Source organism: Hemiscyllium ocellatum, chromosome 18, assembly GCF_020745735.1.
Source record: "Hemiscyllium ocellatum isolate sHemOce1 chromosome 18, sHemOce1.pat.X.cur, whole genome shotgun sequence".
NCBI lineage: Eukaryota > Metazoa > Chordata > Chondrichthyes > Orectolobiformes > Hemiscylliidae > Hemiscyllium > Hemiscyllium ocellatum.
Genome location: NC_083418.1, coordinates 36020637 through 36047749, shown reverse-complemented (window position 1 = coordinate 36047749; position 27113 = coordinate 36020637). Strand labels below are relative to the sequence as shown.

The 27113-nt window shown below is 38.5% G+C and overlaps 2 protein-coding genes across 4 annotated transcripts in view; one reads left to right on the top strand and one right to left on the bottom strand.

Moving 5' to 3' along the window:
- The window catches only part of lsp1a (lymphocyte specific protein 1 a), a 328974-nt gene extending 327188 nt beyond the window's left edge, over positions 1-1786 (top strand). For all 3 annotated transcript variants that reach the window (XM_060838862.1, XM_060838859.1, XM_060838861.1), the window contains one exon: positions 379-1786. In XM_060838862.1, the coding sequence (XP_060694845.1) occupies positions 379-410 (32 nt within the window). In that variant the 3' untranslated portion in view covers positions 411-1786. The remainder of the gene's footprint in view (positions 1-378) is intronic.
- The window catches only part of prr33 (proline rich 33), a 40916-nt gene that overhangs the window by 8864 nt on the left and 4939 nt on the right, over positions 1-27113 (bottom strand). The window contains exon 2 of the mRNA XM_060838858.1: positions 7346-7467. Within this exon, the coding sequence (XP_060694841.1) occupies positions 7346-7348 (3 nt within the window). The 5' untranslated portion in view covers positions 7349-7467. The remainder of the gene's footprint in view (positions 1-7345; positions 7468-27113) is intronic.

Below are 27113 nucleotides of genomic sequence, written 5' to 3'. Positions count from 1 at the left end.
AGAATAAAAGTGTAATGCATTGCACTGTATACATTTAATGCTTTTGAGGTATAGCAACTGCTATCCAGGCCAAAGAGGCAGCTGTGACTGCAATGAAAAATCTTACATACTTCAGTAAGATTACTTACCACTTCATTTGTTCTGAGTTATTTATTTGAGTGAACTGAACATGTGAGCAAATGCTCTCACTACTGCAGATGGTTATGATACATTGTTGGAACGGAATAAAAGACACGTTACTTTGTAGCTGGCCACATTATACTTGGCTGGGAAGATTTATGTTGACTTTGGATGTCAAAATATTTGGGGAGTGGGAAAGACCAAAAACTTAACATTTGCAGTACATAATTAATTTCCCTTTCTTTCTTTCATTCTTAGCTGAAGTTGAACATTTTATTGAAGAACATTGAAGAACTGGAGCCAAGATATGGACCGAAAGCTGTCAAGCTTATTCATTTTATATTTTTTTGTTTATCTATAAACCAATTATTCTTATATCATTACTGTATTCCTTTCTCTCTGATACTGCAGTAGTTTAGTCAGTATATGTATTTGAAGAATAAAACACATTCTCTGAAAGATTGTACAAGACCAATGTCAAAGACAGTCAGAATAATCCTAGTTCAATAGACCCCTCTTATTCTAATTCAGTGCAATTAAGGCTCCCTCTCTGAGAAACTAGGGGCATTGTTTTCCTACAGATATCAGCCTCAGGTTAGTATCTGTTTGTTATTTGATGGGAGGACACGATAGGGAGGATTGTTGTGTGGGTAAGAAAATCTAACCAATACATCAGTTGCTGCCCTGCAACATTAGAATTCGATAAAGACTCAAAAACTTTAATGTTGTCAGGAGTACCAATAAACAGTTGAGTTTGTTTTGACGTTATGTTTAAATGACTTTGTATTGGAAACTTTTTAAACTGGCTTCATATGAGCCACAATATTAATGCAATGGATGCAAAGCTTGAGTAGCTTGGATTAGTTCCTTCTCACTTCCTTACTCTAATGCAAATTGGATAATTTCACACCCAACCAAGTTTGCATCAGTACAAATTGTCAAGGGCAACTGGTTTACCAGCATCAGAAGATCCATGAAAGCAACAGCCTAACTTCAGTTCTCTGTAATTCATTACATGAAAACCGTGGTTGAACAATAAACATTTACTATAGTTCAGTGGTGCAGAGTATTTTCCAATTTGCATATTTTTTAGATAATTGTTTTACCATATTTGTTACCCTTTAACCTTTTTTTAAAAATTGATATTAAGTATATTTAGCTTTTAGCAAATGATACTCCTGGGTCATTACGGCACAGGAGGAGATTATTTACTGCGTTGAGTCTGTGCTGTGTGTAATTTCCTGGATAAAATAGGAAAAATCAAATTGAATGTAAGCAAAGCAAAAACAAAATAACTAAAGCAATATTCGAAGTGCACATTCAAAACAAGCATGTGAAGTATTTCTAAGAGAATCAAATAGGAATGGTTCACACGAGTTCTAATTATCGACCCGAATGATCCCAAGAGGTTCCTGAGGTTGGTGAAAGGATTTGGTCTAATTTGGAAAATACCGGAACATGCTGTGAAATAGGGCTGGCATTTAAAAATTTACATTACCAGGGTGGAATAATATGTACATATGGGAAAAAAGTAAAAATTATAAATTCATATAATATTTACAAGATCTGATTCATAGTTTTGGTCATCTGTCTTTGGCATTGTTTAATTCTCCATTTTTAAAATATCAATTGTATTTCAATAAATAGTACGCTGCACCAATTATAACTCTTTATACCATAGTTTTCATTGGAAAATGGTTTTGAATTGTATCAATATTGTATTCTGTAATTTAGTTGTGAAATTGCCTACATTGAAGAGCAGATTATCTTGTTTGAATGAGGAAAGCCATTCCCCTTATCCCAGCTCACCTAGGTAAAAGATGTTTACCATAATCGAATCAATGTGTCTCTTCTGTGATTCAGTGGCTTTATTCTATACCACTGTAAATGATAATCTATTCCACGTATTGGTTACTGTCCCTGTGAAAACTCCATTTTTATGTCTTAAGTGTGCTTTTAATTAACTTGAATCCCTGCTATATTTGTCCTGTCATAGCCTAACTTGGACTATTGTTCCTGACGTAATATTCTGTGTCAATTTATTAACAGACAACTTTTTGTCCAAGTCTCTTCCTTGTTACCTTTTTTTAAAGGCTGAATAGCTCATGAATTTCCTGTCTTTCGTCAGAACAGTGCATTTTGTCAGAACAGGCTGCATTGTCTTAGGAATTGCCTGGATGCTTGTAAAATTTTTATCCTGTAATCAATGAGCAGTGCTGAGCTAGCAACATATGTCAATCCTGCAATCCCATGTCACTTTAAAAAGTTGCCAACTCATTGATGACTTATCAAAATAGAGAGCCATATATCTAAGTTTGTGATTACACTTGGGTGGTAAAGTAAGTCATGCAGAATGATGTAGAAAGTTGCCAAAGAGGAATGATGAGTTGGCCTTTATTTCAAGGGTAAAAACAATGACTGCAGATGCTGGAAATCAGATTCTGGATTAGTGGTGCTGGAAAAGCACAGCAATTCGGGCAGCATCCAAGGAGCAGTAAAATCGATGTTTCGGGTAAAAGCCCTTCAATGAAGGGCTTTTGCCTGAAACATTGATTTTACTGCTCCTCGGCTGCTGCCTGAACTGCTGTGCTCTTCCAGCACCACTAATCCAGAACTTTATTTCAAGGGGACTGGAATATAAAAGTTTAGGAGTTACACACAGTTATAAAAAGCTTTGGCTAGATTTTGTCTGGAATGTTATACTCTGTTCCAAGCGTTGCAAGTAAGAAATGATTGACTGGCTTTGGAGGGAATGCAATGCTGAATCACTTTAATTATACCTCTGATAAAGAAGTTAAATTATGAGGACAGGTCACATGGATGAGACATGTAATTTGGGAATATAGAAAATTAGGGAATGATTTAATTAACTGGCTCATGATGATATCTATCCTGTCGAGAGAAATATATCCTTTTGTGCAGGAGTTCAAAACAAGGAAGCATAGTTTAAAATCAAAGCCAGGCTGTTTATGAATGATATCACAAAGCATTTTGTCACACAAATGCTCATGAAAGTCTGGAACACACTCATTGAAAAATGTGTTTATACTCAGTCAGTTTGGTTTAGTGAGGGAATTAAGGGGATAGGAAGTGGGGGACAGGGAGGAATTTGTTTGCATAATTGCTGTGCAGACTTGTGTTAGTTCTCCAGAGGCAAGCAGTGTTGTCTGCATGTGCCCTTCATTGATAAAATGTACCTGGGAAATTAATATAAGACTGCCTAAAAGACACTATCCAAATTAATTTTTGTCCATGGACTAAAAGTAAGTAAATGGAATTCGGATGCAGATCAGCCATAATTGGATTCAATGGTAAAGCAAGCATGATTAGCTGAATGGACAACTCCTGTTTCTGTTAGTCTATAAGTGATGTCTTCATTCTAACTCCACTTTTTTTGTGTGACACAATCAGGTTTGGCTCTGATGTCCACATTGTTAAGTTGCTTGCTCATGCTGACTGTTCAGTAGGACATGAGGAGATGTTCCAGCATAACTAGAAGATTTGCAGTGATACACCAGTCAGTGTATTTGGTCAGAAACGCAAGAGAAATATAACTTTAAAAATATCTGGAGATTTGCTGCTTTAACATTTAATTGCAGTGCAGTATTCTGTTTAATGCAACTGAGCTTATATTGTTTACTACAATCCTGCACAAAAATAAGATTTGGAAAAGATAAATTAGATTTACAATAATTGTTTTTTTTTTAATTAAATGTTTGACCTACTACTCTCTAGTTCTGTTCTCTCCTTATTTACAATCAAACCATCTCACCTTACACTAAAAGGAATTTGCACAAGAGTCTCTATATTAGAAACTTGAATCACAGATCTTGCAGATGAACAGATGGCATCTACTTGGTAGTCAGGGCTGGATTTTATGCCTACAAATCTGGTGGGCTGTCCCCTCTGTATGAATGTGATGATGAGTCAGCAAAATTATGGCGTCATCACATTACAAGAGGCTAGTGGGCACAGAAATCAGGAAAACTGTCCAATGTTTTAAATTTTCAGACTAACAAGCTGTTGAGCTTGCTTATGATCCAATCATCTGCAATTTATGTTGTTGGCTATATTTTTTACACATTTTGGATGGGAAAAATTTGGAGCAGATCTAATAGGCAGGCAGAAAGGAAGACTAGGTCTGCTGAATGTAGGCCGCAGTCTCCATTGGTGAAGGTAGCAGCAATGGTGTGCTGAAAGAAAACAAAGAACTGTGGAAACTGAAGGGATTTGAAACAAGAGCAGAATTTGTTGGGAGAAACTCAAATCAGGCAGCATCTGTGGAGAAAAAAACAGTTAATGTTTTGAGTCCAGTGACTCTTCTTCAGAACCTGGACTTGAAATATTAACTCATTTTTCTCCAACGACACTGCCTGAGCACATGAATGCATTTTTTAAATCTCATGTTTTAACATTTTGGGGCCTGTCATAAAAAAATTAAGAAAGATTCAGTGAATCTGTGGCTTTTACATTTCTTTTCACAATTAACTTACTGTTTCTGACATTTCCCTCTGTTGCATGGCACCCTAATCTACAGCCTGACCAGGGCTAGAGCCCCATTTCATCCTCTAATTGGCATCTTTCCATTAGAATGGCCACTAATTGACCTTTTGACACTTAACTAAATGAACTGAGACAGCTGAGGCAAGGATAAGCCAAGCACTGAATTCTGTTCTGCTTCATCACCGCTGAGAAACATCCAGGCCATTGTAAATAGGAGACATCACTGAAAATACAGAGATTAGACTATATCCTGGATTTTTTTCTCAAAGATGTACAAATGATGGTTAACTGTGCATTTATAATGGCCAGTTTGGATACTTGGCTGGTGATAACTGATTTTGCAAAGACTTTTTTTTAACACCCCTGAGTGTACAATAATCTTTTTGATTTCTGATATTAGAGTGACACCTTGTGGCCTTGCTATATTCTGTACAGCAAACAAGACACTTTGGCATTGCAATGGGGAAATAAGAAGGTAACTCCAGTGCTAGTTCATTAGTAGAATTGCACATTTGCTGCTGTAATTCCCATAACATTCCGAGGGGTAATTTCAGGCAGCGATCTTTATAACTGACGATTGAATACAGCAATAGTAATTTGCCACACAGATGGAGGCTGTTTTGTCTGTCATGCCTGTACAGGTTCTTTGAAGGAACAGTCATGCTTTGTCTCATATCCAATTTGTCCAACAGGGACATTTGTTAGCAAGAGAAAACTGAGAATCTGGCTACTAATTCCTAGTGTGAGAAATTGGAGGTTAACTCTATTAACTCGGCATCAATGGGAATAAAATTTGAGCACTTAAGGATTTTATCAACTCTACAAGAATGATGAAAGTTGTGTTCAGCATTTGAATAGTAATAACCTAACAATTGATCATCAAGACAACATTAATACTGATGTCCTATCGCCATTTCACCATGTAAGGTGCATCGTAAAGAAAAACATAACACATAGAGAAGCAGTACATCATTGTGCAGTCGAAGTTTCCACAAAAGAACCAAGCCACTCCGTTTGTCATGTAATACAAGAGCAAACAGTCGTTACTGTGCACACAGAAGTCATACTTAGGAGGTGATGACCGTTGGCCAATTGAGGAAATCGAATTGTAACAATCATTATAGGAATAATCTGATCTACTGATCCAGCCAGATAGCTATGAGCTTGCCCAATGTAGCAAGGAGATCTAACCCACTTGCATTGGACAGTGCAGCACTTTTACAGTTCGGGCACTGAGTGTCACCACCAACCTTCCAGTTCAGGTTTACACAAGCAAGTGTGACAATCAAATTCATTCAATTCTACCCAAAAATAGATCCTATGCAAGGCTGAGAGCAGCACCCCCTACTGCACCAAAATGTTTTCCTGATTTCTCAACGCAACTTTAATATTTCTGAATGAGATTGTCAAGTCACTGTTGTAAGCTGGGCAGTTTTGAGGAGTGAGTGCAACCCCATTAAGAACTGCCAAACATAATTTTTGTTCAAGTCCTTATTAGCAGGAGACAAGCAGCTTTCATTCTCTCAACTTTGTCTATAATTAAGCCTTTGTCCCAAAGATGAAACGGACGACATGCCACAATACAGGAATACTGGCATCGCTCTAAAGCAGAGTGGGAGAGCAGGCCTGTATGAGAAGTGCAGTGGTGGCAAGTGGTAACAGCTGGCAGGACAGAGCCCCTTCATTCTGTTTCTACCTGTCAGAGCCAAAATGGATGTCACAGGAAAACAGCACATGATTTATAGATATTTTTACTGTGTGTCGCTTGATTGGTTAAGTGGTTTAATATCAGGAGATGTACGACAGCTAAAGAATACAACTAGGAAATTAATTTTTGAAATATTTAACATTCAAATGAATTATTTACGGAGGAACTTCAATAATCCCAAGGACATGGGTGGGAAATATTTCGTTCGGTTAATAGAATGCCGGATAACATAGTTTGGCCAAGCATCAGGACCTTGCGATCTTGCCAAACAATCGAATGCTGGAAAATCAAAGTTCCTCTATAAATGGGATACAGATGGCTGGGCAGGTGATGTGTTGCAGCTGTAGTATGTGGGAGCTGATGGTAAATAAAAAGCTAAAGTGACTATGGAACCCTGAGAGAATGCTATTGGCAATTGATACTGGATAACAAAGAAATAGTAGATAATTGGAAACAATATTTAAGAAAGGTCATACAAACATTGCAGACAGTTCAATTGAGATTCACTAGGCTTATTAAGAAATACTAAACGAGTTATTATTCATTGGAGCTGAGAAGAGTGAGTGGTGATCTTTACGAAACATCGAAGATTCTAAGGTGCTTGACAAGTTAGAAGTTGAGAAGAAGGTTCCACTCGGGGAAATCTGGAACTAGGGAACATAGTTAGAAAATAGTGTGTTAATCATTTAAAACTGAGATGCAAAGGATATTCTTCCCAGTTAGGGGTCAATGTCTGGAATTCTCTAGCTCAATGTTGTGGAAGCAAGTCTATAAAGTAATTAAAGAGGAGGTAGATATATGTTTAAGTGTTGCGGAGCTGAAGGCAATAAGGAGCTGGCACAAAAGGGCAGATCTATTTTATAGAATGGTGGAGTGGGCTGAATGGCCTACTCCTGCACTTATTTCTTATGTTTTAAATTCAGTCTTGAGCATTGTTATTGCTCTAACCATTTGATATGTTAAAAAATACTCACTATATTTCAATCTTTCTAAATATAATCATTTTTTTCTTACCATTTGTTTAGGCTATTACAGCATGTAATGGAGGTCAAATCCTATTTTGCCAGTGAAGACTTGATAAGACAGAATAGAAGTGTCTACCATCCTCTGAGATCCACGGGCTCATCAAGTCTAACCTAAAATAAAAGATGGAAGAAAATTACACTTGCATAAAATGCACAGTGTATTAAATTGCCATGAAACATGAACATATTTGCAGAAGTTACACACTGGATGAACTCAATGCCAGCAATGTAAAATGTAATGTGAGAATAACATAATGGGAAGGCTTTTTTGAATTTTGTACTTAAGGCACATTATTGAGACAGAATGTGTATATTTGCTTCAAATCTTGCTATATTTAGCCATGAGGCATTTGATACTGACGTCAGTGTCCAAAATGGGACAGCATTCTATTCCTCAACATTAATATCCACACCCTGATGAATACAAAATTCAATGAGAAATAAAGTTAGGGGCCAAAATCATATTTTATACTGACAACAAATTCTTTAATGTAGCCATAGTAAATCATTCCTACTGTTTAATTGATCAGGATTAACCTTTTTATTAAAATAGAAAAATACACCTTTCAGATTTAAAACAAAAGACTGTTATTAATGTGAACAGCATTAATAATCCCAAAAAATTAGAATCTCTGACGTACATCCAATTGTCTATTTAACTACAGTCATGACAGTAGTTCTGTGAGTTAATCCACCCGATATTTGCTGACTAGCATGTTAACATTTACCTAGTTATCAAGAGATTGTTAAGAATACGTTACAACAATACAAGGATGTCTTCACAGAATACTTGATGTAGATTATATTAGGTACAATACTGAAATATTGTAAATACAGTCTCAACTTTATTTGGACAAAAATGTTACGTAGTAATGGTATAGTGTAATTTTAGTAAAGTACAGTGGGTTCTGCTATACCACGGTAGTTCAATGCTTGTGCAATCCCGTGTTATAACAAAATCGTATAATAGCAGCACCATTTAAACAAATGGGACTGAAAATGTGTTATAAGCAACACATGCTTGAAAAGTTCGCACAACAGAAAATGTCCCCAATTTGTCAATAGTGTTATAGTGAAGTAGCATTAACGGAACACGCTTTAAAGCAGAACAACTGGACCAATCTAAAGGAAGGGGGTCAACACAATTATTAAAGTTTTAAGACAACAAGTTCAGCATTTTAAAATTCATTGATTGAAGCTATTATCGAAGTTTCATCTACAACGTTTTTGTAAACCTAGACATTAAATGTAATGCTTCTAAAATATTACAGGACATATTATAGGAATATTTTAACACATTTTTGCAATATATCAAAGAATATCCTATCCTGTGTAATAAAAACTGATTGTTCTAATTCTCTTTTGCAAGTATAAACAATCTCACATTCAATTTAAATAGATGCATGTTGATTTCTTGTAGAAACGTTATTTTTCAAAATCATTAGATTAGCTCCTGAAATAAAGCAGCATGACAGAGAGAGTTAGCTGGGCTTTTCCATCACGACATTCATATGTTCATGTATTTTGGCACAGACAGATATCTTGTTAATATTAAGTCAGGGAAGGTGAAGAAGATTCTTGCTTTTGGCTTTGAAGTGGATTTATGATTTGCCCAATTCAACTATTTGTATTGTCTTTGGTGCATGAAGCCAAATCAGTTAATCTACTTATTACACTTCTATTTGACAACAAAAAAAATCACAACACGCCAAAAGTATTTATTATGCACAGAGGCATTGTAAGTGTGTGATTTTGTTTAATTTCATACAATTGCAAATCAACCATTGAACTTGCTGCAGTTGGTTTGCATTTAAAATTACAGCCTGAAATACAAATTCCATTGTCTCAACTGTATCAATGTTTTGAGACGTTCCAACACTCCAATCCAGATTTTGCTGTATAACTATCATTGCCTAGCATCACTGCTTGTCTAAAACTGAAAAAAACTTGTCAACAGAAACATGAGAGGGCATGAGTTATGTTTGAAGAACTAAACATTTTACTGTATGGCTAGGTGATTTGAGTCCTCTTATTTAAACTTTTAGGAGTAGTCCAGCTCTGGCCATCTTTACAACAAACTGGAATTAATGTCTGTTGTGCTAGGCTTCATTATTGCACTGCCTCTTACCCTGCTTCTATGATTTGTTTGATTTCATGAGCTGTGGCTGACTAGATCATGTTCTTCCTGATAATTCCTTCCTGCTTCAGATTACCCTTAAAACAAAAGACATTAACAAGACGTCCTGCATGATCCTGGGTGCATTTGCCCACATTCAATGATATATTCAAATTAAAAGGAAGTTTTTATTTCATTTGGTCACAGAATTGAGCAGAGACCTATAGCTGTATTTTGCCTCTCACAGAAGGAGGTTACAAGATGAGACCAATTGCAAAATTGCTACTTTGCTATAACACATTTTGGCTGCCCAATGTTTTCCTGTCACCAAGTGACAGCAAAAGGTTGAATGCAACGGAGGCTACCCACTCATGATGGGTTATCCACCCATGATAGTTTGCCATTAAGGCTCATTAATTGACCAAGTGAGGGCAAGGTGATGGTGCCAGCAGGATCTTCAAAACAATGGACATCCTCAAGCTGAGACTGAAGTGCTGCAGCTGGCTTGAGACTGCTTGCCAGTGGCAGGTTGACGTACCATTGATACTATAGCATGATCTCGATCACTCTAGCTACTGGAATACAGTAGACGCAGCCATGGCCAAACACCAACCTGTAGAGAGGTTCTTCCTCCACAATGATGGCCTAACCGCTGTGACCCTTCCAGTGCAGGTGCTGGCTTAACATCACTGCAAACCCACCCATTGGACCTCCCACTTCCATTATCTGCCTACCATCCTTCATTGGATGGGGTGCCCACAAGCAATTCCATGGTTTCTTCCCTCCTGAATGGTCATGACCAACATTTCACCATTACAACTTGCTGGTTCCCACACCAGAACTGAAGCTGGTTTTGGGATTGTGACCCAATTGCAAAATTCAGCCCTCAACCACAACATGAATACCAACAAACAGCTGCAGAATTCTGAGAAAGCAAGTCATTCATTTGAACTGAAACGATTTCCAACATTAATGCTGATGATCAGTGGCTAAACCTGTTGCCTTTGTCATGTATGTGTATCATCTTTGATACATACACTGCAAACAAGCTGCCTAAAACTGAATGTGTCCCTTCTGATGGCCTGGAAAGAGAAACAGGCATGAGGACTGAAGTGTGTAAATAGCTTCCTTTCACAATATTTGAGATTACCTGTAGCTCTTGTGGGAATAGATGGTGAGGTTCAACAACAGTTCTCCACTACAATGTGAGCCAAACTTTTATAACTTCTCAATGATACCTGTAAGGCCAAACTCATTAAAAATTAGAATGGCATTTTTCTGGCTGAGATGCTGTTTTATACCCTGGACTACTTACACGAGAATCTGTCACTTCTTAGACATTTCCTTCAATTTCCAACTTTGCTTACTTACAAATGTTGTTTCTCTGTTGTGTCAAGGCTGCCACAGCCAGTGCTTCTGACACCTTCCTCTTCTTCCTTCTACATTCTAAAACAGAGTGTATTTGCTTCCTTTGACAACATAGACCTTTTCTATACTGGAATTGCACAAGGAGACATTCTAGGATTCAAAACCACTTCTAGGGCTGTATTTCAAGAATTTATGGGCATGAAGCTTGTCATTTCCGCATCCCAGAGAATCAGAGGTTGAACATTAACACTTCTTTCATATGTATTCCTTGTGAAAGGCCCATCTCATGGGAAATGTGGATTCATGGAACCATCCCTACAGTCTTCTTAGACTCTTATTTAAACGAGGTCTCAAGTAAGCAAATTACTTAATATCTTTTGGTTTGTTAAAATCCAAATTTAGCTACTTATTATGTTCTAGTCTTTACGTTTATCACTTGAATTCGATTTTTCACTGAGGGTATGATTTGAGTTGCACAACAGCCTTTGACACTCCATGATATGATAATAAGATAGCAACTTTAGAGCAGCAGGACATCCCAAAGCATAAAAAAAAATCACAAATGGATAGGCTGCAGGTTCATTGTAAGATAATTCAGATTTCTAGTCTTTCAAAGTATTAATTATCAAAACAACTGTGATGCTAATAGCAGGTAATGTGAGGAATAAGAGGATGGCCAGAGTGATGGTAGGGCCGATCAGGGATAGTGGAGGGAACTTGTGCCTGGAGTTGGGGTAGGTAAGGGAGGTCCTTAATGAATACTTTGCTTCACTACTGAGAGACCTTGACATTTGTGAGGACAGAATGAACTGGAGTAGTGCCAGAGATTGGAGGGTGGCAAATATTATTCCCTTGTTCAAGAAAGGGAATAGGGATAATGCTTGGAACTGATTTTGAGAGAAGGATTAATGATTACTTGGAAAAACATAGCTTGATGAGAGATGGTCAGCCTGGCTTTATGAGGAGCAGGTCATGCCTCACAAGCCTTACTGAATTCTTTGAGTATGTGACAAAACATATTGATGAAGGTCGAGCAATGGATGTAGTGTACATGGATTTTAGCAAGGTGTTTGTAAAGGTTCCCCATGGTAGGCTCATTCAGGAAGTAAGGAAGCAAGGAATTCAGGGACATCTAGCTGTCTGGATACAGAATTGGCTGGCCCATAGAAGACAGGGTGGTAGTAGATAAAGTGTTCACCTGGAGCTTGATGAACAGTGGTGGTGTTCCGGAGGGATCAGTTCTGGGACCTCTGCTCTTTCTGATTTTGATAAATGACTTGAATGAGGAAGTGAAGGGTGGGTTAGTAAGTTTGCTGATGACACTAAGTGGTGGATAGCATGGAGGGCTGTTGTAGGTTGCAACGGGACATTGACAGGATTCAGAACTGGGCTGATAAGTGGCAGATTGAGTTCAAAATGGAAAAGTGTGAAGTGATTCATTTTGAAAAGTTGAATTTGAATGCAGAATACAGGGTTAAAGGCAGGATTCTTGGCAGTGTGGAGGAACAGAGAATTTGGGGTCCACGTCCATAGATCTCACAGAGTTGCCACTCAAGTTAATAGAGTTGTCAAGAAAGCAGATAGTGTGTTGGCTTTCATTAGCAGGGGGATGGAGCCCTGGTTGGATCACACTTGGAATATTGTGTTCAATGCTGGTCACCTCATTATAGTAAGTATGTAGAAGCTTGAGAGATGGTGCAGAGGCAATTTACTAGGTTGTTGGTTGGACTGGAGGGCATACCTTATGAAGCAAGGTCAACGGAGTGAGGGCTTTTCTCATTGGAGTGAAGAAAGATAAGAGGTGACTTGATAGAGGAGTACAAGATGAAGACTGGCATAGCCAGAATGGATAGTCAGAGACTTTTTCCAAGGGCAGAAATAGCTATCACGAGGGTATAATTTTAAGGTGATTGCAGGAAGGTTTAGGGAAGATGTCAGAAGTAGGTTCTTTACACAGAGTGGTGTGAGCGTGGAGTGCACTGCTTAGTGGAAGTAGAGTCAGACACATTAGGAACATTTAAGTGACTCTTGGATAGGCACAGGTGACTGAGGTGTCAGAAGGGGCGCACTTTGGAGCCAGCAACCATAATTCTATTAGTTTTAAAATAGTGATGGAAAAGGATGGACCGGATCTAAAAGTTGAAGTTCTAAATTGGAGGAAGGCTAATTTTGACAGTATTAGGCAAGAACTTTCAAAAGCTGATTGGGTGCAGATGTTTGCAGGTAAAGGGACAGCTGGAAAATGGGAAGCTTTCAGAAATAGATAATGAGAATCCATTATATTCCTGTTAGGGTGAAAGGCAAGGCTGGTAGGTGTATGCTGGATGACTAGAGAAATTCAGGTTTTGGTTAAGAAAAAGGAAGTATATGTCAGGTATAGACAGGAGAGATCAAGTGAACACTTAGAAGAGAATAAAGGCAGTAGGAATATGCTTAAGAGGGAAATCAGGAGAGAAAAAAGGGACATGAGATAAGTCTGGCAAATAGGGTCAAGGAGAATCCAATGAGTTTTATAAATATATTAAGGACAAAAGGGTAACTAGGAAGAGAATAGGGCCCCTCAAAGGTTAGCAAAGCAGCCTTTGTGTGGAGCCACAGGATATGGAGGAAATACTAAACAAGTATTTTGCTTCAGTGTTTCCTGTGGAGAAGGACATGGAAGATACAGAATGTGGGTAAATAGATGGTGACAACTTGAAAAATGCCCGTATTACAGAGGAAGAAGTGCTGGATGTCTTGAAACACATAAAAGTGGGTTAATCCCCAGGTATTCTCCAGAACTCTGTGGGAAGCTAGGGAAGTGATTGCTGGGCCCCTTGCAGAGATATTTGTATCATCAATAGTCAGGTGAGGTGCTGGAAGACTGGAGGTTGGCTAACGTGGTACCACTATATAAGAAAGGTGGTAAGGAAAAGCCAGGGAACTATAGACCACAGAACCTGACATCGGTGATGGGCAAGTTGGTGGAGGCAATCCTGAGGGGCATGATGTACATGTATTTGGAAAGATAAGGACTGATTAGGGATAGTCAACATGGCTTTGTGCATGGGAAATCATGTCTCACAAACTTGATTGAGTTTTTGAAGAAGTAACTAAGAGGATTGATGAGGGCAGAGCACTGGATGTAATCCATACGGACCTCAGTAAGGCATTCAACAAGGTTCCCCATAAGAGACTGGTTTACAAAGGTTAGATCACATGGAATACAGGAGAACTAACCATTTGGATAAAGAACTGGCTTGAAGGTAGAATGCAGAGGGTGGTGGTGGAGAATTGTTTTTCAAACTGGAGGCCTGTGACCAGTGGTGTGCCACAAGGATCAATGCTGGGTCCACTACTTTTCGCCATTTATATAAATGATTTAGATGTGAACATAGGAGGTATAGTTTATAAGTTTACAGATGATATCAAAATTGGAGGTGTTGTGGACAGCAAAGAAGGTAACCTCAGAGTACAATGGGATCTGGATCAGATGGGCCAATGGGCTGAGAAGTGGCAGATGGAGTTTAATTTAGATAAATGCAAGGAACGGCATTTTGGAAAAGCAAATCAGAGCAGGACTTATATACTTAATGGTAAGTTCCTCGGGAGTATTACTGATCAAAGAGACCTTGCAGTGCAGGTTCATAGTTCCTTGAAAGTAAAGTCACAGGTAGGTAGGATAGTGAATTTGGTATGCTTTCCTTTATTGGTCAAAGTATTGAGTATAAGAGATGGGTGGTCATGTTGTGGCTATACAGGATGTTGGCCAGGCCACTTTTGGAATACTAGTTCTGGTCTCCTTCCTATTGGAAGGATGCTGTGAAACTTGAAAGTGTTCAGAAAAGATTTAAGGATGTTGCCAGGGTTGGAGGGTTTCAGCTATCGGGAGAGGCTGAATAGGCTGGGGCTGTTTTCCCTGGAGCGGAGGCTGAGAGGTGACCTTATAGAGGTTTATAAAATCATGAGGGGCATGGATAGGTATTTTATTCTGTGTTGGGGGAGTCCAGATAGAGGACATAGGTCAAGAGTGAGAGGGGAAAAATATAAAAGGGGCCTAAGAAGCAGTGAAACTATGCAAGGTTGCTCAGCTATACCGTTGTGATTAACCAAGGTATCCAAAAGGGAATTAGATGGTAATTTAAAAAAAAGAACAATTGTAGATTATGGAGAGATAACAAGAGAATGGCACTAAGTGAGATGCCCATTTGGAGAGACAGAACAGACATGATATTTTAACCATCAGAGGCTAAAATTTGGTTCTGTTTCATCAAGCAATTACTAAATGATTATTTAATCTTGGTATTTATGGGGGAGATAGAACAGATAGACATGGCATTTTATAATGAGGTCAGCATTTAGATAAGTCCATTTAAAATAAAAACAACTGGATATGTTGAATAACCTAAACAAAACCAAGAATGAGATTGTCTTTGGTCCAGCTGGATTGCATTCTCATTTATTAAAAGAATCTAGGGAAGAGATAGCCTAGTCATTATTACTCATTTTTAATAGTTCATTGGATAAACATAAGAGTGCTAGAAGACTGACAGGCAGCTAATATAATTCCTATATTTACCAACAGAGACAGAAATATAGACCAGTCAGTTTAAGATTAGTTATAGGAAAAGGAATGTAATCCTGTCTGACATATAGGAATCACTGTTAGTCATAATTTAGATCAACAATTTGAACTTTGGAGTATTTTTAAATTTGTTCATGGGATGTAGGTTTTTCTGGCTAGTCCAGCTTGTTTTGCTCATTCCTAATTGCATGGAGGGCAGTTAAGAGTCAATCACTTTGCTGTGATCTGGGGTCACATAGACCAGACCAGGTAAGGATGACAAATTATCTTCCCTTTATCTTCCATTATTGTCCAAAATACCATTTCTTAACTTCTGGCTTCCCTGTTAAGGATGTTGTTAAACTAGAAAGGGTACAGTAAATATTTACAAGGACGTTGTCAGAAATGGAGAGTTTTAGTTATAAGGAGATGCTGGACAGGCTGGGAATTATTTTCCCTGAAGCGTAGGAAGCTGAGGGGTGATCTTTTAGTGGTTTATAAAATCATGAGGGCCATAGATAAGGTGAATAGCCAAGGTCTTTTTCGAAGGGGAGAGGAGTCCAAAACTAGAGGGCATAGATTTAATGTTAAAGGAGAGGGGAAAGATTTAAAAGGGACCTGAGGGGCAACTGTTTCACACAGGAGAACCGCCAGAGCAAGTGGTAGAGGCAGGGACAATATTTAAAAGACATTTGGAGAGATAGGTAAGGTTTTGTGAGGTATGGGCCAAACTCAGGCAGATGGGACTAGTTCAGTTAAGGAAACCTGATTGGCATGATTGAATTGGACTGAAGGGTCTGTTTCCATGCTGTATAATTCCGTGACTCTATAATACACCCAATTACAGGAGGAACATTGGCAAATGTGCATAATTGACATATAATGGTAAATTAAGCTGAGCATATATAAACATGAGCAGGTACATTTCAGTTCGAAGATTAAGGAGATCACTTATTGCAAGTGAAGGTTAGATCCAGGATAGAGGAACAAAGGAACTCAAGAGTACAAGTGCATTGAACACTGAACATTAATCCACAGGTTAGCCAAATAATAACATAACTCAAATCAAGTATTGGGTTTTACTCAGAGGGACCGAATTAAAAACAGGGAAGTGATATTAAAGCTGGATTGAATCTTGGTTAGATCACACTTAAGAGTACTGCATGCAGTTCTGATTACTATAGTATAACAAGAGATTGTACAGAATATGTACAAGAGATTGTACAAGAACTACACCAGAAATATACAGAAATGAGGTTCCAGGAAAATATTGAGTACTTGTATATCCTTCCTCTTGAAAATAGAAGACTGAGGAGAGACCTAGTAGAGGTTTTTTTTAAATTATGAAATCTTTTTGTTGAAGTGCATATGGGAGAATCTTTCTTTTTATGGGGAAGAGCAAATCTAGAAACAATAAACATAAGAATGACCAAGAAATCCAGCAGGGACTTCATAGAAAAATATTGCTGTAGCAATATTGATGAAAGTCTGGAGCTTCCAACAGAAGTTGTTGAAGAAAATCACATATTTGTGAACTGAATATGCCGCAGAAAATTAGGTGTTGCCCACTTTATTCTAAATATGTTTTAATGATGTGATCAGTAAAAATTCTTAACAAACCTCTCCAGAAATGAAAATTAACAACGACAAGTAGAATCATAGAATCCCTACAGTGTGGAAGCAGCTCATTTGGCCCAACAAGTCCACACCGACCTTCCAAAGAGTAACCCACCCAGACTCATTTCCTGAACCTGTTACTCTACATTTATCCCTAAGTAATGCACTTGACCTACACATCCCTGAACACTATGAGCAATTTACCATGGCCAATTTATGTAACCTGCATATCTTTGGATAGTGGGAGGAAAACAGAGGACCTGGAGGAAATCTACACAGACATGGGGAAAATGCGCAAACTTCATACAGACAGTCACCCGAGACTGGAATCAAACCCACGACCCTGGCGCTGTGAGATAGCATTGTGTACCACTGAGCCACTATGCTGCCCCAAGTATGGAATCATATGATTTCATATTTAATTGTTGTTGAAGATACGGAAGATTTCTGACTGTTTTGTTTTTCCTTCAGTCTTGATCCAATCTTCTTTCTGCTCTCTTTCTTTCTGTACATAAATCTGATATTATATTTACCCACTCTAATTTAAACTTCATTTTCCATTCTTCTATTGTTAACAATCCTTCATCGTTATTGATTAAAGAGATAGATAGTTGTTTTCCATGTTTACTCAATGTTTGACAAGGTTCTCCATGGGAGACTGATTAGTGAAGTTAGATCTCACGGAATATAGAGAGAACTAGCCATTTCGATACAGAACTGGTTCAAAGATAGAAGACAGAGGGTGGTGATGGAGAGTTGTTTTTCAGATTGGAGGCCTGTGACCAATGGAATGCCACAAGAATCAGCGCTGGGTCCTCTTACTTCCTGTCATTTATACAAAGGATTTGGATGTGAGCATAAGAGGTACAGTTAGTAAGTTTGCAGATGACACCAAAATTGGAGGTGTACTGGACAGCGAAGAAGGTTACCTCAGATTACAACAGGATCTTGATCAGATGGGCCAATGGGCTAAGAAGTGGCAGATGGAGTTTAATTCAGTTAAATGCAAAGTGCTGCATTTTGGGAAAGCAAATCTTAGCAGGATTTATACACTTAATGATAAGGTCCTAGGGAGTGTTACTGAACAAAGAGAACTTGGAGTGTAGGTTCATAGTTCCTTGAAAGTAGAATTGCAGGTAGATAAGATAGTGAAGAAGGCGTTTGGTATGCTTTCTTTTATTGGTCAGAGAATTGAGTACATGAGTTGGGAGGTCATGTTGCGGCTGTACAGGACATTGGTTAGGCCACTGTTGGAATATTGTGTGCAAATCTGATCTCTTTCCTATCGGAATGACATTGTGAAACTTGAAAGGGTTCAAAAAAGATTTACAAGGGAGTTTCCAGGGTTGGAAGATTTGAGCTATAAGGGGAGGCTGAACAGGCTGGAGCTGTTTTCCCAGGAGCGTCAGAGGCTGAGGGGTGACCTTATAGAGGTTTACAAAATTATGAGGGGCATGGATAGGACAAATAGACAAAGTCTTTTCCCTGGGGTCGGGGAATCCAGAACTAGAGGGCATAGGTTTTGAGTGAGAGGGGAAAGATATAAAAGGGACCTAAGGGGCAACTTTTTCACGCAGAGTGTGGTACGTGTATGGAATGAGCTGCCAGAGGATGTGGTGGAGGCTGGTACATTTGCAACATTTAAAAGGCATTTGGTTGGGTAAATGAATAGGAAGGGTTTGAGAGATATGGGCCAGGTGCTGGCAAATGGGACTAGATTGGTTTGGGATATCTGGTAGGCATGAACGGGTTGGACCGGAGGGTCTGTTTCCATGCTGTATATCTCTATGACTCTGTGACAGTAAGTCCTGGATCTTCAGTTTCCCTCAGTGTGATATTATCATCTGGCACTTGCAGCAAAACATTTATAAAACAACTATTGCAAGGGTAGTTTTATCTGACACTGCATTGCATCAAATTGTAGCCCATTAATTCTGTTTCTTCCTTCATGCTTGCTGTCTGACCAGCTAAGTGTTTTCAGTATTTTCTGTTTTGGTAATAGAATATGAGATGACTGATTCTAGTTCATTTCTCCATTACTAATACTTGTAACTTATTCCTTCATGGATAAAATTTTACATTTCCAAACTGTCATGTTTCCCGAAATGGAAAATAAAATTCAGCTATATTTAGACTTGTCAAAATAAATTCTTTCCCTGCCCTGTTGAAAGTTCTTTGACCTAATTTTAGATGAAGCAATATCCAGTTGCCATCCAACACTGTCACCTGTTGTCAACCTCTCAGGATACTGGCCTCAAGACTGCCACAAACTACATATTTCTTTCAAATCATTTTCCTATTGTGATTGAATAAATAGCAAGTACCACTAACTGACCTATGGTTTTACAGCAATGACAAGAAATCTATAAATAAATCATGTTTGATTTGACGTTTTGGAAAGGCATATATGTTTTATTTGAATGTATCTATATTGGAAAGTGTTGGTTCCTGAAACTGCTACCATGTAACTTGGATTCCCTTAATCGGGCCCACTTTCAATGTAACAATGGTTTGTCTTCTCCTTTCCAATTACATGACAACTTTTGACTTTATGATGTACTCTGAATTCCATCAGAATGTCTTGGCCTATTTTTTGTCAGAATAAGACATTAAACATAGACCTTCAAGGTATGTGGATAAGGAGTTGGAGATGGTGGGGGGTGGGGGTGGGGTGGTGCTGGGTTGTTGATTTATTTAAATAAGTCAGGACCTAAGGGGCAACGTTTTCACACAGAGGTGTTGCATGTATGGAATGAGCTGCCAGAGGAAGTGGTGGAGGCTGGCACAATTATAACATTTAAAAGGCATCTGGATGGGTAAATGAATAGGAAGGGTTCAGAGGGATATGGGATAAGTGCTAGCAAATGGGACTAGACTAGGATGGGATATCTGGTCAGCTTGGACGAAAGATCTGTTTCCATCCTGTGCATCTCTATGACTGAAATTTGTGTGGAGTAATAGATTGAATCATCTCCTTCTGTCAACTGTAAAGTTCCTGGTTTAAGAGTATGAAACCTGAAATGAGAAGAGGCCTTTCAATTAATCAAATCCAATACTTCCCTGGACTGCATGCAATCCATTCTGCCATAATTTATACACAACACATTCAAAATATTGACGAAGGTTAACTAAATGTCTTCCTTATTCCTACAGAAATTAATCTATTCAAACCGAAGAGTACCTATCTAAATATTAGAGGACTATATAGAGCAGTTGTCTTCACAGACTTGATATGCTTTCATCAACTTACAAACTACCACGTTTCAAAGATTTGATCATCTTTATCTATGATCTCCATCTTAATCAAATTGCTCACCCGATACTCATCCTTTTAAAAGTATTAATTAAATGTTATTAATTACTTTCATTCGAAAATTATTTTACATCTCTTCTTATTTGCTTAAATTGTGTTTTCATTTAATATGCTCATTTTGTTTTCCTGCATAACAGTCCAAGATGTATTTGTACCAGTTTCTTAAATTTAATTTAACATCAAAGATACATTACTTAGCCCACTATAATATTTTCACATTACTTGACAGCTCTATGGACAGTAGACTTTGCTTGGAGTTAACCTTTCTTTTTCCTCTGTTTTAAACTGACAAGGAAATTAGAATTAGCAGCAGTTTGACAAGGCTCCAATAGAAAGAATGAGGGGTGCATATAGTGACAGCACTACTTGCAATCAAACTAAAGCTATCTGGACAAGTGACCCATCAACCCATTGCTGGACGTGTTGGGATTTGTTTCTCTGTGCATAATTTGTATGATGTCACAGTCCTTTACTCATTGCACTATTCTTGAGAAAAGAAACAATGTAAAGATATTCCAAACTCCGAAATAATAAGCTGGGAGGTGGTCAGGAGGGGAGGTGGAACTTGCATGAATGTTACTTTCACCCTGCCTTGGCATTCTGTCCTACTGGCCTTGATTGGCATCTAGGCATAAGTGACCAATTAAGGGACAAAAAAGGACTTCCACCTGGTGATGCAGATGTCCCAATGACACATGGGGAGACCAACAATGAAATTCTAGCAGTCTCCCTCAGAGCCAGAGAGGGTGGAGGGGGTTCTGCTGAATGGCCATCTGTGTTCCAGGGGTGGGATCACCCCTTGTTAGCAATCTCTGCCCCTTAAATATAGCAATTGCTATACTTCAGAGTCTGTCCTCACCAACCTTCACCCACCCTTCTCATAAGGGACTATTGGCTGACCCCAGAATCCCAATCCACTTATCTTTTATCGGTACTAGCCCACTGATTGGCCAGCAACCCTTGGAGGCAGAATCAAATCCCTTAACGGGATGAATCCCAGCCCGTATCTTTACGGGAAAAAAGTATTGTTGCAGATTTGGTCAAGAGTACATTCTATTTGCTGCTGTTAGTCTAGAATCAGTTCAACTAGACTCTTTAAATCGCAATTTGTTATTTGCTTTGGAATGTAATTGTTTGCAATAGATTCTGTAAAAGTCATGTCTCACTTCTAAATCAATGACTGGTAGTGCAACTCATTGACTGACATAAGGGTGTCAATTGGTTTTGTATAGATTGAGTTCTCATCTGGCTGAGGACCTTTTTATCTTTCTTTTCCCGTCTATGACATCAATTACCTACCCAGTTCAAGTACACATTTCTCTTAGCAGTTTTGAGACAAGTGCAACTGAATAGGTATATGCCCACCATAACAGGTTTCATTGTTTTGTGAGGTTTTGAAGAAGGATAAAGACTAACTTTATGACCACTAATGTTGTCAATTCTAGAAGTGCATTCATGTCAAAATTTGAATTTGGAAACGACTATGGAAATTATTTTAAACCTTATCACCACTGACATGGAGCCTTGATCATAAATAGGAATTATCAGGAAAAGTACTGAATTTTGGATTTAGAATAAGACAAGGTTCATTGAAGCTGCATAGACTTGTAAAATTATTCAATAAATATATTTAGGAGGATTCTAAAACAGTGAACTGAGAGTGGTGTGGATTTTCTGACATTTCAGTAATGTAAGATTTATATTTTGATTCATTTTTAGTTATTTTACACATTATGTAAAAGACACTTAGATAAGTACATGAATAAGAAATGTTTAGAAGAATATGAGCCTGGAGCAGGCAGGTGGGACTACTTTAGTTTGGATTATGGTTGGCAAGGACTGGTTGGTTCAAGGGTTGGTTTCCATGCTGTGTGATTCTATCCAAATGAACCTTCAAATCCATTCCATTGTCATAATCCTGCTGGAACCTCTACATTTTTAAAGGTTCCACCAGTCCCCTTGCAGAGGTACAGAAGGATTCTGGGAGAAATCGAATAGAATTTTAAAACCACAAGTTTGACTCCAATATACAGTAATGTGAAGATTGTCATTCTATAGGAATGACATACCTGAAAAGGTTATGAGTAGGTGCAAAGCAAATTACTTTCTAAGTCCTTGATTCTGTTCTCAAAGATCACAGGACCTACAAAGGCTTTAAGCAGAATCGTCAAATGCAGAGAGTTTGTGAGTAATCTAAAGTCGTTATATGAATATAACTGCTTTACTCAAAAAGGAGGTGAGACAGAAAGTAGGAGACTGCAGGAAAATGATAGAATTCATCAAAATGAAGACATCTGTCTTCAGGAAAATGATAGAATTCACTATCAAAGAAATCATAGCAGGGCTACTGAATAAATCCAGAGTAAATCCGGAAGAGTCAACATGATTTTTGAAATTTCAAATTAATTAAGTCCTTTGAGAAGGTAACACATTACGGGTAGAGGGGGACTACTGGACAGATTGTACTTAGATTACCACAAGACATTTGATAAATTGCAGAAAATAAAAGCTCAAGGTGCAGGGGTTAGCATATTGGCTGACTAACTGACAGCAACGTGTAGCATAAATGGCCTTTTTTTTCTTGTGGAAACATGAAACGAATGACACGCCAAAGAGATTGGTAATTGGTCCTCAACTGCTAACAGTTTATAAAGTGACTTAGTTCAGGGTTGGAAGGTGTGGTTGTCAAATGATAGAAAGATAGATAGGAAAGTAAGCAGTTATGAGGATATAAGGAGGGTACAAAAAGATATAGGTAGGTCAAGTAAGTGGGCAAAGGTATGTCAAATGGAGCATACAGTATTGGGGAAAGATTTTGATAAATGACTTAGACGCAGGCATAGGTGGACGGATTAGTAAATTTGCAGATGACACTAAAGTCGGTAGAGTGGTGGACAATTTGGAAGAATGTTACATGTTGCAGGGGACTTGGATAAACTGCAGAATTGGGCTGAGTGGTGGCAAATGGAGTTCAAAGGAGCTAAATGTGAGGTGATGCATTTTGGGAAGAATAACAGGAAGGCAGAATACTGGGTCAATAGAAAAATTCTTGGTAGTGTGGATGTGCAGAGGGATCTTGGAATTCATGTGCATGGATCCCTGAAAGTTGCCACCCAGGTGGATAGTGCTGTTAAGAAGGCATACGTGTGTTAGGTTTCATTAATAGAAGGATTGAGTTCCGGAGCCGCATTGTCATGCTGCAATTATACAAAACACTGCTGCAGCCACACTTGGAATATTGTGTACAGTTCTGATCACCATATTTCAGGAAGGATGTGGAAGCATTGGAAATGGTGCAGAGGAAATTTACCAGGATGTTGCCTGGTCTGGAGGGAAGGTCTTATGAGGAAAGACTGAGAGATTTAGGTCTGTTATCATTGGAAAGAAGAAGGGATGGAAGGTGTGGTTGCCAAATGTACAGATGAAAGAAGGATCAGGAAGAGACCACTACAATGGTCAACAGGCCTGTTTCTTCAACAGAGATCAGTATTATAACCATTAAACATATCTCATTTCTCTGGAAATATATTTCCAGAGAATCTTAAGAACTAATTTATGTTCTCCACTGCAACTATAATTTGTTATGCAATTCAGTGAGGTTTTTTGAATGAAAAGAAATCTACTGAATTTTCTTCTAACTCCTTTCTTTTTCATTTTTATCTGTGTTCTCCCTCTGTTTTCTGAATGCTATATAAGCAATTTGTCTGAGGTAGGGTAAGAGTAACTGGTCTTGACATCAAAGGACCATTTGACGTGAATACAGTTAGTGAAAATAGGGCGAGAGCTAGGAGGATGATCATAGATCATTGCTACAGGAATTCCTTGGGTAGCATGCTAGGTTCAACCATTCTCAGCTGCTTCATTAATGACCTGTCATGATAAGGTGGGAAGTAGGTATGTTCACTGATTGCACTGTGCTAGGTACCCTTCACAACTCTTCAGATACTGAAGTAGTCCTTTTCCACATACAGCAACACATAGACAATATTCAGGCTTTGACTAAAAAGTTGCATGTAACATTTAATAATTTTCATTTCACATTCACAGGCATTACCATTGCTGAATCACACATCTAAACATCCTGGAAATTGCCATTGATGAGAAACTTAACTAGAAAATTATGGCTACAACAACAGGTCAGTGGCTATGAATTTTACCATGAAAAATTCCTCTTCTGGTTTACCAAATTCTGCCCACCAATTACAAGACACAAGTCAGGAATGTGATGAAATGTTCTCCATTTGCTTGGATGGGTGGAACTTCAACACTCAAATTGCTCAATACATCATGAACAAAGCAGATCCCTTAATTGAGATCCTATCCGCCATCTTAAAAATTCATTCCCTCACAGTGGCAGCAGTGTTTACCATCTACATAATTCATTGAATTAACTCAACTCGGTTTCTCTGATAGTACATTCCAAAAATAAACTTACTGCACATTGAAGGTGCATGGGAGCAGCATCATCTGTGAGTTCTGACCCAAGCCACACACCAATCTGACTTGGACCTATATCAACTTTCTTTCACTGTCATTAGATCAAAAACCTGGAACTCACTTCTTAGCAGTATTGTGGGTATACTTTCACTACATGGACTGCAGCAATTTAAGAAATGGCTCACCATGGCCTTATCAAAGACACTTAGGAATAGGCGTGAAAACTTGCTCTTGCCAGCAATATCCACACTTCATGAAAGAATCAACAAATCTCAACACTGAAATCTTCAAGCTACGAATGAAGTTAGCAATGAAGACTTAGCAATTTCACCCAACGTGTTGCTATAACATACAATCTTTGAAAAGTTCCAAATTTGATTCCCAGTCTGATGCCAACAAACAAAGCAGCATGAGTAGTCACAATCCTCATAGGTTAACAACATAGAAACAAACCAAAATTCCACTTGCAATCAAAGGCTATTACTGGAGTTGCATGTGTATGGAGCTGAAGTGAAAAATTATCTGCCTGTTCCATTTTAACCTAACCTTTCTAAACTTTTACCACCAAGTGCAGAGAAGAATTATCAGTTCAGAGGACCTTCTTTTGAATCTGCAGCTAGGTCCAGTAATGACAGTCATTCACAGGTTTAGAGCTGGCTCAGTCCATCTGTGGCTTCTTTTTAATCTTATCTGATCTGGGTAACTTCAAAGAGGGAATATGTGGTGATGCCAATTACACTTGGTTTTCACCACAATTAACTGATTTTCACCATAAGGTACAGAGCATCTTATAGAGATTTAATTGTATTGTTGTTACCATTGCACTCTTGTACCACAGTGAGACCTGGACTGGATGTCAAAGACACATGGAGCCACTACAGAAATTCCTCCAGCAATTTCTTTGCTTCGCTGGATTAAATAGGAGGACTGTTCAACAAATGCTATTGTTCAAATATTAATTCTTAAAACAAGAACTACCTCTTAAAACCAGGTTCATAAGCATTCAGGCAAAACTCCTGGAACACCAATTACAATGGGCTGGATAGCTAACAAGCACCTTCCCTGCTAGATCCTGTGTTCTCAACTCACAAATGGCCAACATTCCAGGGAGGACAAAGAAAATCTTACAAATACACTCTGAAGCTTTCCTTGAAGTATGACAGCTTTGTCATTAATGACTGGGAGGAGCTTGCTGTAAATTGTACAAAATGGTGTGAGTTACATCATTGAGTCCAAATGCTTATCAGTAAGGCAGAGCACCATGATTAGATTTCCTACAGTATGGAAACAGGCCCTTTTGCTCAATAAATCCACGCCAAACCATTCCTCTACCCTATATTTACCCGTGACTAATGCCCCTAACACTGTGGGAAATTTAGCATGGCCAGTTCACCTGACCTGCACATCTTTGACTTTGAATTGTGGGAAGAAACCCACACAGACATGGGGAGAATGTGCAAACTCCACACAGACAGTTGCCCAAGGACAGAATGAAATCTGGGTCACTGGCACTGTGAGGCAGCAGTGCTAACCACTGAGCCACCATGCTGCCCATGCAGAGAAGGGAAGCAGATCCTGTTTTTGATCCCACTGATTTGATCCTTGTAATTTTGAAGTTACCTTGCTGTTAGTGACATTGTAACAATCCAGTTTCAATCCTAGAGTTCATTTTAATTTGCCAAAAAGCATTAGCTTAAAGGTTATTTCTTTTTCTCCACCCACTTAATCAGTTGTGAAATGAGTCTCATTGAGAGAACAATTCACAAATTCACAATTGGGCATGTGAGTCAGAGTATCTCAATCAGACTGCTGCATACCCCATACAGAACACTGAATGTGAACTCGTTACCAAGTTTCAAATGTGGCAATTGACATAAAGTCAAAAGGAAATAAGGTAGGCACAAAACATTTCCTGATAGTTCCTGAATAGTTTACTAGGGAGATCATACAAAAGGACAGCACAAGTCAAATTCAGAGACAATTTGATACAGCTCTTGGACACAAAATTGAAAGAAGTACAAGGAAATTACTTTTTCCCTTGAAAGGAGTGTTGGGGCCTTGCACTGTGAGAAGGGAGCTAGTGGAAGACTACACTTGCATGAGAAGGTGGTGTAGAGAAGGAAAGAAGCATTAGGATTAACTGAGGAGTGAACTAGAACACTGCCAAGGGAATGGGCCCTATGGAATAAGGAGAAGGCAGAGGAAAGTGTGTACAGTGACTGCATCATGCTGGAGTTGGCAGAAATTGTTAAGGATGATTCATTGAATTTGGAAGCTGGTGAAATGGCAAGGGTAACCATGTCATGGTTCTGTGAGGGAGGGACAGAGATACATGAAATGGATTGGACATGTTGAAAGGCTCT